The 13,582-nt window shown below is 40.6% G+C and overlaps 2 protein-coding genes across 2 annotated transcripts; one reads left to right on the top strand and one right to left on the bottom strand.

Moving 5' to 3' along the window:
• Positions 1 to 5,505: 5,505 nt before the first annotated feature.
• On the top strand, positions 5,506 to 7,537 carry LOC147852353 (uncharacterized). The gene is made up of 2 exons (XM_087333801.1): positions 5,506 to 6,135; positions 6,934 to 7,537. Exons 1-2 carry the CDS (start codon positions 5,530 to 5,532, stop codon positions 7,063 to 7,065), a joined length of 738 nt encoding a protein of 245 aa, XP_087189927.1. The 5' UTR covers positions 5,506 to 5,529; the 3' UTR covers positions 7,066 to 7,537.
• Positions 7,538 to 9,264: 1,727 nt separating this feature from the next.
• LOC147852352 (uncharacterized) lies at positions 9,265 to 12,952 on the bottom strand. The gene is made up of 7 exons (XM_087334510.1): positions 12,805 to 12,952; positions 12,399 to 12,526; positions 12,162 to 12,280; positions 11,862 to 12,024; positions 11,551 to 11,749; positions 11,165 to 11,418; positions 9,265 to 11,067 (listed from the first exon to the last, which is right to left on the bottom strand). Exons 1-7 carry the CDS (start codon positions 12,949 to 12,951, stop codon positions 9,363 to 9,365), a joined length of 2,715 nt encoding a protein of 904 aa, XP_087190636.1. The 5' UTR covers position 12,952; the 3' UTR covers positions 9,265 to 9,362.
• Between the last annotated feature and the right edge of the window lie 630 nt (positions 12,953 to 13,582).

Below are 13,582 nucleotides of genomic sequence, written 5' to 3'. Positions count from 1 at the left end.
TCATTCTAAGCTCGGTTGTGGCCGAGCGTCGCGCATAAGGAACGTTGCGTTCTCGTCAAGACATGTGTGCCGGCTATAGTCGTCGATGAAGGAGACGAAGTATCGACTCCCGCCAAGACTCGCGTTCTGTGTTGGTCCCCATACATCTGAATGAATAAGGTCGAGCTTGTTACGACTACGATTTCGTTCGGTGGGGAATGGAAGCCAGTGCTGCTTCCCAAGTTGGCAGGCTTCACATACATGGGCCTTCCGGCCACTAAACTTCAGAAAACCGAAAACAACTTGTTTCGTCTGCAGTTCTTGAAGCCTCTGGTAATTGACGTGGCCAATCCACTTGTGCCACAGGTCAATGTCTGATTTGACCTTCTATCCTTTGGCGAACAAGGCGGTGCCGACATCATTGGTGTCGAGGATGAACATCCTCCCATCTCTACGCCCTTGCGCGATAATCTGGCCCTCTTCCTCGATGAAGCACCCGAGGTGCGTAAACCGCACCTGCATTCCTTGGTCGACGATCTGTCCCACCGACACCAGGTTCTTCGTGATAGTCGGAACGTATAATACATTCATCAGTTTCCCCCTATGTCCTACATGGCTCAAAGGGACTTCTCCGATATGCACGATTGGGTGTGGAGTGTCGTCTCCGGTTTCGACGACTCCTGGTTGTTCCGGTTTCTCCAAGAAGGAGAACCACTCTTTATGGCTCGTCATGTGGTTCGACGCACCGAAATCAACGTACCACAGTTCCTCCGATTTGGATGTGGTCTTCTTCATCGAGTTAGCCTCGTGTTTCATCACCAAGGTTGGCCCTTTACCGGCTTTTCCAGTTTTGGATCCTTCTACATAGTGTGAATATTGCCGATTCTCTCTGCCAGATTCGGATTTGTCCGAATCGGCGCGCTTCTTCCAGCGCTCGCTTTCTCTGTGGCCCTTTTTACCACAGTACCAACATTCCGTGGCGGATTTGTCTTGCCGGCTTCCGGCGCCGCCTTGACTCCCCCTGGTTGTGGAGGTCTCGGAACTGCTGTCGACATGGTCTCTGTGCCGTCGGTCTTGCCCTTGTCGGCCGCCTCGTCCACCACACCCACGGGGGGCCGATCTACCTCCGTGTACAACATTCGGTTGTCGGTGGGTGCACTTGTTGACATACCGGCATGGTTCTCCTCTACAATGAGCATCGACTGTAAGTCGAAAAATGATGGCGTATTCTCCCTCATACATACTGTTGTTCGGAAAGCTCGAAACTTATACGTCAGGCCCCCAAGACAGACCTGTACCATCTCGTCTTCCTCTACTGTAACGTTGATAGAGGCAAGCGAGTCACGGATCTCTTTGATTCAAGCCGTGTAATCAGCCACCGACATGTCCTTCTGTCGGACATTGCTCAACTCCTGTCGGAGTTGCAGCTTCCGGGTTGTAGTGCTTGCAGTGAACACCTTCTTCAGGTTTCCCCAAGCCTCTTTCGGCGTCTTGGCATCTCGGATGTGGCTCAGCAACTGGTCTCCGACACTGGACGCAAAGCAGTACATCACTCTGCTTGTTGATTGTTCCCACACCGGGAAGTCTGTGTGTACTACATCAGGTGTTGTGTCGTTAGCTCCGTCAACATAGATCCAGTAACCATGCCCAAGCAGGTACTAGTGCACCTTGTATGACCAAGATGCGTAGTTGGATCTGTCGAGCTTCTCCACCGGAAGTGAGCTAGCCATTCCTCTATCCATTTGTTTTTTTTTTGTTCTTTACAAAGGTTAGGTTTTTTTCTTGTGAAAGCGAATGTCGGCTGCAGAGGTTCTCAACCCTCGCGCTCTGATACCATGTAGAAACAAATAGCGTGCGGAAGCAATAGAAAACAAAAAACAGAGAACAGGTTTAATGGAGAGCTTAATAGTACACGGGAGAGACAGAGAGAGAGAGAGCACATAGAAACTCAATTCAAAAATACTACTATGCCTATACACAGTCTATGTTCAGTGAACACTTTTATACAAGTCCATACGAACTAACAAAAGTACGGTGTACTTCAATGCTCATACGAGCGTCTGACACTAACTACGAGATATTAACTCCCTAGTAGACTAGCTGTTACTTGGCCTCCGGTTACTGCTTGATCCAGCTAACCGGCTCCCCAGCTCACCGGCTTACTTACTCACCGGCTCACCGATCCGGCTCATCCTTCTAGATGCCAATCCGACTCAGGCTTGTTCAGCCGATCTGGATCCGGTTGAGCTTGCCGCTCAACAATGGAAAATCGCTTAAAAATCTCCACTTTCTATGCATTTTTCTAATAGTTGTCATGCTATTGTGGTGCATTCAAGTAAACCTTCAACAAGAGGTAGCATATTGAAATTTATAAACATCTCTCTCACACTCTCAGCCCAGCTTTCAATATAAAGATCTCACTCACTACCTCTCTTGCTTCAACAAATTGTGAATTTAAAATTGATTCATGCAATGAATGTGCAAGCCCTAAACCCTACTACAACAAACCTATCTCCATTCATGAGCACATAGGGTCTCTCCTAAAGTATCATCCACTCATGAGCTCAGCGCTCACCCTCAAATGGATTGATCACCTTGTATTTGTAATTGTAGAAGTCTTAGCAATGCACACACGTTGGGTTTTAGATATTTTAGCTTTTGCTTCTGAATCTTATAACCAATTTTCAGGGTTTAGCCATGCTAGAAATTTATAGACGAGTTATTGCAGATGGTCGGGTTAAAATATTCAATTGCATATACACTTGATTCTCCATAAAATTTATTCTCTAGTTTGTTACAAAGTTCAATGGCGTTAACAATAACTTCACAATATGTTAATGTAGTATGATATTCAAAGCACTCATGGTCATGCTTGGTACTTTATGATTATGTGTCACTAGCTTCTATCTCGCCTTCTATTCCTTTGCCTTTCCCTATGGTTTGTAACCCTTAGCTTTTCTCTTGCTCTCTCCTTATTGGCTCTTGCTTGTTTATATTTGGATTGGCCTTGCATTCAGTTGTTCCTAATTACATTTAGCCTTATGTCTAGCAATGGGCCCAGTTTCAGCTCAAATGGAACCAAACCGTTAAGCCATAGTTTAAAGGTTTATAAGTTCCAAAATAATTAAATGGGTTGGTTTGGTTTTAATATTAATAAACGGTTCGGTTTGGTTTTGAAACATGGATTTATCTGTTTATAGGTTTTTGGGCTATCTTTTTTTATCCCTTAAATGTTTATATAATTTAATGGTTTAATTAATGTTATTTATTTATTTAATTCACTTAAGTTAAATGTTTATTTAATTGAATGGCTTAATTAATGTTTAATTAATTAATTAATTAATTCAACATAAATGCTTATTTAATTTAGTGTATTTTTATTTTATTTAATTTTTTAATTAGTTTAGCTTAAATGTGGTTAGGTTTAAATTTTTTATTAAATAGTTCAGTTTGGTTTCAACTTTTCCCTAAATGGTTTGGTTCGGTTTGGTTTTTGTTTATATAAATGGTTTGGTTCATTTTGGTTTGGTTTCAAGGCAAAGAATCCGAACCGAACCAGGCCCATTGCTACTTATGTCACTCAAACATCATGGTGCACATGTTCACACACACACACACACTTGTGCAATCCACATACTCGCACATGTTGACAAACACACTTGCACACGCGCACGCACACACATAACTACATGTGACAAGATCCATACAAAACAATACAAATGAACAAACATTGATATGCACAATAAAATTACATTACTCAACTTCCTAAAGAAAACCCCCAATAGTCCAAAGGGAAAAACATGGGATCCATCCAACAAAGTCAACACGCAAACATGAAACTCTTTTATGCGTAGTCATTTTGGTCAATTGGATCCAATCTTCTTTGAGATCTCTAGTTTATTGTCATGAGAATAAATATTCAATTATTTGATATTTCAACTATTTGTCTTACCATTTAAAATTTGCCTATAGAATTTCCATGAACTGCAAAATGATAAATATGTGTAACATGTATCCATATTTTAGGCATACATGAGGCTTTCATGAGTAACAACTTATGAAATGGAGAAAATATATTATGCAATAGCCTAGGTTAAGGATCAAGGTCTTAATATTCTATATATCCATGTATATTCTTATGCCTTTCAAACAATAATATACATATATGCACACAAATTCCATTGCCCGCTTATAAATTGTTAATAATTTCCCCGTCCCTAAGTTTTTGATGCGCAAACCTTAATTGTGAAATCGCCTATGAATGATTGTCTTACATTGTTTTTATGAAGCACTAAGCAAGAAATACCTTTAATTATTTATAGAGGACCTCAAATATACCCATAGCTTTGATGTATGAGTACTATATAACCACACTCCACATATATTACGACTCATATATGTATGTTGTTCATCATGTTAGCCCACCCTCAAACCCCATAAAGCGATCCAGAGTACATAGTTCCATACTATGGAGTATCTGATGAACCAACACGTAATGTGTGCTTCTTCTTCTTTTTCCAAAATAAAGCTACTTTCCCATTAGTTAGGAAGGATTATTACAATGAGACTATACAAGGAAGCTTATACACAAAACGGGGAATCTCCCTCAGATCAAGATCAAGAAAATGAGACTACTTACATAGTTTTTCAAACCGACTACCTAAAGTAAGTAGATACCTATACCTAAAAGTAGTGGCCTTTTGGCCAAAATGTATATGATGGTCTTCAACATGCCCACAAAACTCCAAGGTACCACTCTTTATGTACATTATAACAACAATTAGGTCACATCACACATCCAGATTTACTCCAAGGTAACACTCTTGTGACTCGCCCATCATTGAGCTTTACCCTATGCACAAGTTTCAAATTTCATATTTTGGCTTATCCTCTTACATACGGAATAAAAACTTGGTTAAGCTTTGGCCCCTGAGTGACATCAAATCCATGCATATGAGCATAAATTGTGATCCCCACTTTCATACTTTAAGCAAGGAAACACACTAGAGCAAAGCCAACCTTGAGTCTTGATCCATGAGACCCATATATGAGCTCACACATGCAATGGCTACCCTAAATACATTCACAACAAAAACTCAACACATGAGTTACAGCTCGCTTGCAACATGTGATGCAACAATCACTCAATTGTTAACAGTATTCGTCTCCAACGTGCAGATGTCAAAGAACCATCCTTCGTAAGAGCCAGCACATGGCATGATGCAGTAGAAGAGTGAGGAGGAAAGGTCGATGGCGGAACTGAGGAGAGCGACAGATGTCTTCTGGCATTCGTGATAGTCAAGTATGATCTCTTCATATGAATTCAACCCAAGGAAACGCACAAAGAGACTATGTGTGTGCATGTGTGCGTGTGTATGTATGTATGTATTATGTATGTATGTATCAGTATGTATGTATGAATGTATGTATGAATGTGTGTGTATTCTTCTAAGTTCTATATATGTATCATGTATGTATGTACATATGTATTCTTCATTAAGCTGCTTCTTCTTCTTCATCATCATCTATCTAGCTTTGAACTATCTATGTATGGCAACTTCTCCATCAATGGAGGAAACGGTCGCAGTCTCTGGCCTCCTCGTTACTGAAGAGAAAGACATGGCGAGCAGTGACGGAACCCCTGCGCCTACAGAAGAAGAAGAAGAAGAAGATTCCCGAACAGATGATCAGAAAGGAGACGCTATGGACGTGGTGAACACATCTTCAGAAGAAGCTGTTGGCGTGTTCAAGACGTCTTCAGAAGGAGATATAGAAGCAGTGAAGACATCTTTGCGTCATGAGGTTAGCTCTGAACCTGTGAAGAAGCCTAACGTCGATAAAGAAATGAAAGAAGAAGTAGAAGCAGATATCCAAGAGATGAATCCTTCGCAAGCTCGTAATGAGTCTGTTAATGCAAAAGAAAATGAAGTGGAGGAGAAGAATCCTTCTTCTCAGTTTTCTGAAGCATCTGTTGATGTAAAAGAAAGTGAAGAAAAAGAAGTTTCTGAACATGTCAAAATTCCAGGAGAAGCTGAAGTTTCTCAAGGACAAAAAATCGAGAAAGAAGAAGAGGGTCCTTATGATCTATCTGCCAGTGGAAAGAATTATTTTCAATATGTCCAAACTTCGAACAACAATTCAGTAGAGGAAGAAAAGGTATTCTGAATCGTCCACTGTACTCATGTCATACTGTAGTTGAATAGGCCAATAGATATCACCATTAGATTGTAGGCGGAAATATGGTTGGCCATACATAATATTGATTTTCTATGGTTGGGAAATAATCCTAGATTAGACAGATTAAGAGAGCTACCATTCATTCTGAATCATCACATTGCTACGCGTTACTATTTTTTAGTGAAGTCAATTAGGCCAATATATGTGGTCGCAAGCTTGTGGATGATCCAAATCCTGATTAATTATGGTTAGGACATAGATGTAGGGTTGAGTCTTATATATAGAAAACTAAGTACCAGCCATTGCTGCGTAATCATACTGTAGCTATGGATACTTGTTCCTTTAATGGAGTCAATAAGGTCAAAGGTATGTCCATTAGCTGTGAATAGCCATAGTCTTGATTAGTTATGCTATGGCCATAGACATAGGTTTAGTCCGATATATATATATACACATACATATATAGATAAATAGATACACTATACATCGATAGAGCTTTGTATTCATGTGCTTGTGATGCATAAACATGTGTTTATGGAGTAGCTCTGTGGATGGTCATTTGGTTGGCCGGAATTGGGATGGCTGTGGTTTAAACATAGACCTAGTGTTTGAACTATGGCAAATAGAAAGGGTTAGCTAACCCCTTGAGCAGGCCCAAGTAGTCAGTGTCCATCAAATAGCTAATGGGCTTACTATACAGTAATGAAAACATAAAGTGGAAGAGGAAAAACTACAAGCCTTTGTCTCTAATCTCACTTGGCAAATCATTGATTGCAGGATCTAGCAAACAACAAGGAGCAATCGAGCTTCCACTTTATGAACCGTCCACTGATCTTTGCTGGCCTAGCCATTGCAGCTGCGGGAGTGGCTTTAGCCTCTATCGCTAGGGCTTCATTTTGGAGCAAATAAGTAGAGCTCATATGGGGGTTTGTGTTTGGGTTTGGATTCGTGTTTGTGTGTTTGGTCATGTTCTGTTCCATTTCGACTAAGCCTATCATATAGAGTGGGGCTCTGCGGATTCGGCACTTGGTAACTTAAAAGAGTGCAAAAATAAATTGGGCTTGCACTGCCTTCCCTCCCATTAAGAGTTAAGAAAAACACATTGAATAAATATTGTGTGACTATCCTCTACATTGCCCCCTTGCGCTTTAAGAGGCTTGTGGATATTACCTCTTTTACAGAGTTTTTTTTTTTTAAACCAAAGCAGTTGTACATATTAGGGTAACAAACAAAAAACTTGTTTTCTCAGTTTTGCAACCATATGCCTTCTCACTTTCCTATTGTTTGTGTTTCTCTTGTTGCCTTCTCACTCAGTTTTTTGTCCAGAATAAATACAAGAAGTCGCAATGGCACATGCACTGAGGTGCAGGAGCATTCTCCACAGATGGGTTCTATTTTTGTAATTTTCACATTTGTATTGTTGTTTGTCATGCGCCATGGATCCGATTATACCAGCATTATCTTCTAGAATAGCTCCTCCATTCAGTAAAATAATCTATACCTCTAAAAAAAAATTTACACGTGCATCAATGGTCTAAAGCAATCTTATTGGAAGTGATTAACTACTTCTTATCATCGGGCATCAAGAGCAACAGGCCATATCCCTTGTTTAATTTTAAAACAGGTGTGAGCTTGAGTGTGACTAGATGAAGCATAATTATCCAAAACCCTTGTATGTACATGTGTTATAGAACTTTGAATTTTTTGAGACAAAACATTCTCACAACTAATACAATTACCCTTTCACTCTCTTATGGAATAAGGTTTTGATTATATCGAAATTTTAAGTAAAATTATTGATCCCTTTATACACACACCCCCAACCCTATTTAGAACGTCTACTTATCTAGTTTATAGATTGACCTCAATGTTTCTCGTGAGAATTGCCAAATCATCTAAATACAAAACATGGATCATTACTCACTCATCGTTTATTTGTAGAATGCAACATCTGTTGGACATCTGAGTCTGCTTTTTGTGATGAGTCTATCAATCCAATCATACACTAATCCCTTAGTACTTCGTTGAGTCCTATGGTGGGAAAAAATGTAAATGTTGCCAAGTCAAATTTTCGGAGCTAACTCTAGTGTGTACGATCTCCATTAAAGAAGTGTTTGTGAGGATTCATGACAGAATTGCATTAAGGCTCTATGTAAAGGTGGTGATGCAAGAAAATCTACGTTGTTACTTGAGCTATCATGGTGGGATCAACCATAATATTACAATTGTTGAAGTCTACTATAGGTCAACAAAAAATTGATGGGTTGGTAGATGATACGAAGATTGCAAAGCTAATTTTATTTCCAATTATACTACTACATCTGTTTTTGTTATACAATTGCTGCAACTAAAATATTCATGCTCATAGTTGCATGCTAGATTTCAAAAATTATATTCCACGGTACCTCATAATAATTTCTGGGAAATTTAATCATTTGAAGGTTGGAGTGGAATCTATGATTTGAAAAAGTGGCATGGCATTCCTTTACCTTCTTGACTCTTAAGCAACATTTACTCGATATTACTGTATACAACTGAAAGTTTGGTTTTGTTTGGACATAATGTAGAGACAATGGAGAGACTATCTAGTAAGTCATTAACTCAATGGATGGATGTCGCAAAAAGCTAAACACAATTATCCAAAGAAGGGACAAACTTCATGTCACAATATTTGTAGTGCAATAAATAGACTTCATGTGGCCTATCATTATACACGAAGGTTTATATCTAACATTGTCTTGCTTTGCAGGTGACGATATATCTGTAAAGTTAGATCATAGGCAAATAGCATTTATTAGAACTCTCACTTAAATAAATCTGTAAATGATAATTGTTTTGTCTCAGATTTAACAAAAGACACATGGTTCAACGAAGCATGATCGCCAATTTGATCTCCCCCAAATGAAGATGTCATTGTCCAGTCATGAGTTTTGCTTTTCCATTTCCTCCATTGTGAAAATTAAAAAAAAGATTTCTCACTTATCACACACCATTGCTTCATGATGTATGTATGTAACTAGTGTTCCAACCCAAGCCCAAGTTCCATTTGCACATTTATCAACAATTTACGACAATTGATCCCCTAGAAAACTACATTTGGATCGTGTGTCAAAAAAGAACAATCTAACAATAGAACACAACTACCCACTAGGAGGTTAGAAGATTTTATATGGAGCTTATATATCATTGTCTCCTTAACAGTAGTGTCATAATTTGTTGGACCTTCTCTTTGAGACAGCATGCTTCACTGCTTTTGTACATGTTCTCAAGGAAGCCTTGAGGCCACCACTAGTGCTTTTGTTATGACCATCCTCTTTTTCTCCTCTCATTGACCATGAAGGTTGAAGTATAGACGCCATGGGATCATGATCATGGTCATGGTCATCATTTTCCTCTAGGATTGATGATGACAACCATGAAGATGTGAACATGTCAGAGCCCCTCCTTGTGTGCATTGCCATGTCCTTGCATCTCTCACCTGAGTTGGTTGTGAGAGCCCTCATGCTCAAGCTTCTCTTCAGCTGATCTTGACAAGCACCACGTTTCGATTCCGACGGGAAGCTCTTCATGTTTGTCAGGTTCAGATTCTCGATCGCAGTAAATGCTCGCAGACCTTCAGTGTCATCGCCCTTAATTTCTTGATGATGCGAATGCCGTGGTTGAGATTGTTGTGAGGTTGTTGAGCAACTCCTCTTCTTCTTCTCCACTTCTCTCAGATCTTTCATTTTCTTCACAAAGTCTATGTCACTAGGAACCACATCACAAATAGAGTCATTGCACGCTTCGCTCAAGTCATCCAATACTTCGACATTTTCCTGCATACAATGGATTTCCTCAGCTTCATTATGCGAGCCTCCGTCCCTCATCACATTATCATCATAACCACTTCTCATTCTCTCTTTGGATGTCTTGAGCTTTCTCACGTGATCATGTCTGAAACTGACCATCCGGAAGAGCCCATCTAATACCTTCCTCGGCTTCTCTAGTTCATTTCTCATGCTGTCGGCATCTTCATGTTTCTTCACATCTAGATAACGATCTTTCTTCGACCCAACAGCAGCATCAGAGAGTCGTCTCTCTTCATGACTATCATGTGATGGCTCGTCTGAAGCACTGGTATTAAGGAGGAGCCGGTGCAACCATTTCTCCACATTTGATTTCCCTAACCTATTTGTTCTTTGTTCCTCTGTCTCCAATCCGGATGTGCCATTTCTGCTTACAAAAAAGCTGTTAGTGTCACCATAGCCATCGGCATCGCGTAGTTGTTGGCTACTCTTAAGAGTCAATGCCTCTTGAAGAACATCCTCAAGTTGTTGCCCTTCTCTTCTCACCTTTACATGAGAGACCTTCACATCATTTAGCGACTCATCTCGACCATAGATCTGACCATTGGATTCGATCCTTTGTCGTTGAAAGCCATGTCTCACATCAGGATCTGATACTACCTTCCTCTTCAATGGAGATACACTTTGGGATTCACCTCCCAATTTTGCTTCTTCTATACAATCTTCCTCTTCCATGATGGTGTCCATCATTGGCAGCTTCGAGGAAGCATCCATGCTATTGACATCCGAGCTTCTCTTCACCAGAACATCTATCGAGCATTTCTCTTCACCTTTACCATCACCAACTTTGTCCACTCCTAGTATTTTGTCAGTAACCATGTTTGGTGGGTCAGTTAAACCTCGGAGACCTGTGTCGAATCCATCTTGATCTACAAGAAGATTTGTATGGGCAGACAATTCCGAGTCAGGTTGTGCCGCAAGTACCTCAAGGGCCTCCCGATGCTTCAACTGTTTGATGAGATTGATTTCAACGTCTTCGGCATTTACCTTGTGGGATTGAATTTTGGCGAGCAAAGCACCACATGCCGCTTGGTTAATCCTTGCTTGCTCTCTATATATAATATTCCTACATTAAATCATCAAAACAAATTAGGTTTTAGCTAGAGATCAATGCATTATATATACATAGTATATGATATTATTGCAGAAATGAGTTTACTTACTGGTGTAAGGTGTCTCGGATTACACGCTCGAGGCATTGGCGATAATGCGATTGTGTTTCAGACCACATCCGTTGCTTTTCTAATTGCTTTTTGTGCCTCGCTAGAGTGTTCTCGAGCTCTTCGAGAGCCACGCTCTCCCTCTCATTCCGGTCTTTCATTACCTTCAACTCTTTCTCGATCAAGGAGACCTCCTCTTGTTTTTGTTGAACTTCAATTGCATTCAATATCATAGCCTTCCTCTCACCATCTTCTCTCTGCAGAGATTTATTTACGAGAGACCGTTTACCAACATCAAAATCTTCCACAAAATGTGCAAATAAACTTTGGGGTATAGATTAAAACTAAAGAGGATTCGGAGGATTCATGCATTTTATAGAAATGCATACATTACTATTTACTTCACATGGCCAGGCATTAGAATCGGGTTGCGATTTGTTCTGGATCTCGGATAGATTTACGATTCCGGCAGCTGCATATCCATGTTGTTCAGCTCTTCTTTTGAAGTGAGCAGGCCAGCTATGCTTAATCTCATGATGATGATGATGATGATGATCACTACCATAGATCCATGAGAAGGCCCTGTGCCTGGAATTAATTAACAACACAGTGGCCCTATATCAATCCATGGCCATGGAAAATCAAAGCATAAGCAACAAGTAGCAGAAAGCTTAATGTTTCTATGAATAGGACCACTGACCTGAAATCAGCATTCTTAGATGCATAAATGAGAAGAAACTGGTTTACTGAGATGCCCAATTGGAAATCCCACCAAGGCATGAGGAACTCAAGCCTCTGGCCTTTCTGCTCACGAACTTGCCATTGGATTAACCTAAGGTTTCTCGCCACTGTTTTACCTCCCCCTAAATAGTAAGAAAACCAGAAACAAAGCTCTAAGAATGTATCAGAAGATGGAATGCACCAGAAGTAAATAATCTGCTTCTTCTTCTTCTTCTTCTTCTTCTTCGTTAATGCGATTTGGTTTGTATTTCACACTTACTTGACAGAGGAAACCAATGGTCCACATCCCACGCAAGAGGAGTAAAGGGAGGGGCAGCCCACTGTAACACATTGCCAAATGGATCAATCCGAAACTCTGCAGGATCGAAGCCAGCATTTCTGATGATTAAAAAAAAAACAGTGCAGATAAATTAGATCGCCTATAGTATGGTATACATTTATGTGCATGGACAAGCAAATGCAGTTAAAAAGATCCCACAATGATTTGAGCACTTACCCAAGATGATTGAGTTGAGCCCACAGGAATCCACCCTGGTTTCTTCTGAGAGATGCCATGGTTTCTTCATTATCAGAACCATGAGTGATGGCTGGAAACAGGGCGTCCAGCCCTTTGCAAGTAGCAATCTATGGTGAGAATAACAGCATTTCCAGACATTAGATTTAAAACAACAGGCAAGAAAAAAAAACAGATTAAATGTATAATGAAGAGTCCAAAAACAAGCAAGAATAAGCAGAACAGCGCTTCGACTTTGTAAACAGACCACAAATCTTTCAGAAACATAGAATGCAATGAAAATGGGCGAGATCAGTACAAACTCAGGAAATTACACTGACAAGGTGGTAATGGATGAATGATTAACGACGGAGGTAATTAATGGAGATTAATTTACAAAAGGTTTTACCTGCTTGGGGGAGAGTTGGTAAGGAAGGAAGGAAGAGTGGGAGGATGAGGGAGAGAAGAGGGAGTGAGAGCAGAGGCTTGCAAAAGCAGGGGGGTAGCCCAGCAAAGGATCAATGGAGTTCTCTAATTTGCGATCAGAGGGAAGCATGGCTTGCAGAGGAGGTTTTCTGAGAGTTAGCTATGGAAGAGGAAGATCGAGATTTTCGAGAAACAGAACCAGAGACAGAGAAACTGATGAAGATGGGAAGATGAAGAGCTCGCTTCTCTCTGTCTTTCCTGCTTTATTATTTCTTCTTTCTTCGGAAGGAATCTCTGTGAAGATTCTCTCTCCCCAAAACGACTGTCTGAGTCCCGGCAGAAACCGCCGGTTTTCCCGCCGGCTCCCGAAACCGCCTCCGAAAACCGCTTCGTTTGAAAACCGCCCGTTACTACTCGTTTGGAGTTTCTCAAACCCAACTCCTCTGATCTTGCTCGCGGGTTTTCCCCCCCGCCACGTCGCCGCCACGTCACACTCCACGTCATCGCCACGTCATCCCGAATCCCCCCCCCCCCCCCGCCCCCTCTTCTTTTTGGAAAACAAAAAAACGACGAATTTTGTTTTGCAATTTATTCAATAAAGTTCAGGCGGGGGGGGGGGGGCGAGGGGCATTCTCGTAAATTTCCAATACCATATTTGAACTCCTTTTTTTCTTCTTCTGTTCCTTTTCAAACTTTTAAGAGATTGATTGCATTAATATTTTTTGTAAATGGGTCCTTTTTTTGTTCTTTATGTTATGAAA

The sequence above is a fragment of the Azolla caroliniana genome, unplaced genomic scaffold, assembly GCF_043228905.1.
Source record: "Azolla caroliniana isolate FFs.n. ecotype wild unplaced genomic scaffold, voAzoCaro1.0.p SCAF_18, whole genome shotgun sequence".
Classification (NCBI taxonomy): domain Eukaryota; kingdom Viridiplantae; phylum Streptophyta; class Polypodiopsida; order Salviniales; family Salviniaceae; genus Azolla; species Azolla caroliniana.
The sequence above is the reverse complement of the archived record's forward strand: the minus strand, read 5'-3'. Positions and strand labels throughout refer to the sequence as shown.

What these genes read in the sequence shown, in the direction of transcription:
- LOC147852353 (XM_087333801.1), top strand. Translation starts at nt 5,530, where the DNA reads ATGGCAACTTCTCCATCAATGGAGGAAACGGTCGCAGTCTCTGGCCTC. An exon ending in ATTCAGTAGAGGAAGAAAAG is followed by an intron (nt 6,136 to 6,933) that starts GTATTCTGAATC and finishes CATTGATTGCAG; the next exon opens with GATCTAGCAAACAACAAGGA.
- LOC147852352 (XM_087334510.1), bottom strand. Translation starts at nt 12,951, where the DNA reads ATGCTTCCCTCTGATCGCAAATTAGAGAACTCCATTGATCCTTTGCTG. An exon ending in ACCAACTCTCCCCCAAGCAG is followed by an intron (nt 12,527 to 12,804) that starts GTAAAACCTTTT and finishes TTCTCACCATAG; the next exon opens with ATTGCTACTTGCAAAGGGCT. An exon ending in ATCCGAGACACCTTACACCA is followed by an intron (nt 11,068 to 11,164) that starts GTAAGTAAACTC and finishes GATTTAATGTAG; the next exon opens with GAATATTATATATAGAGAGC.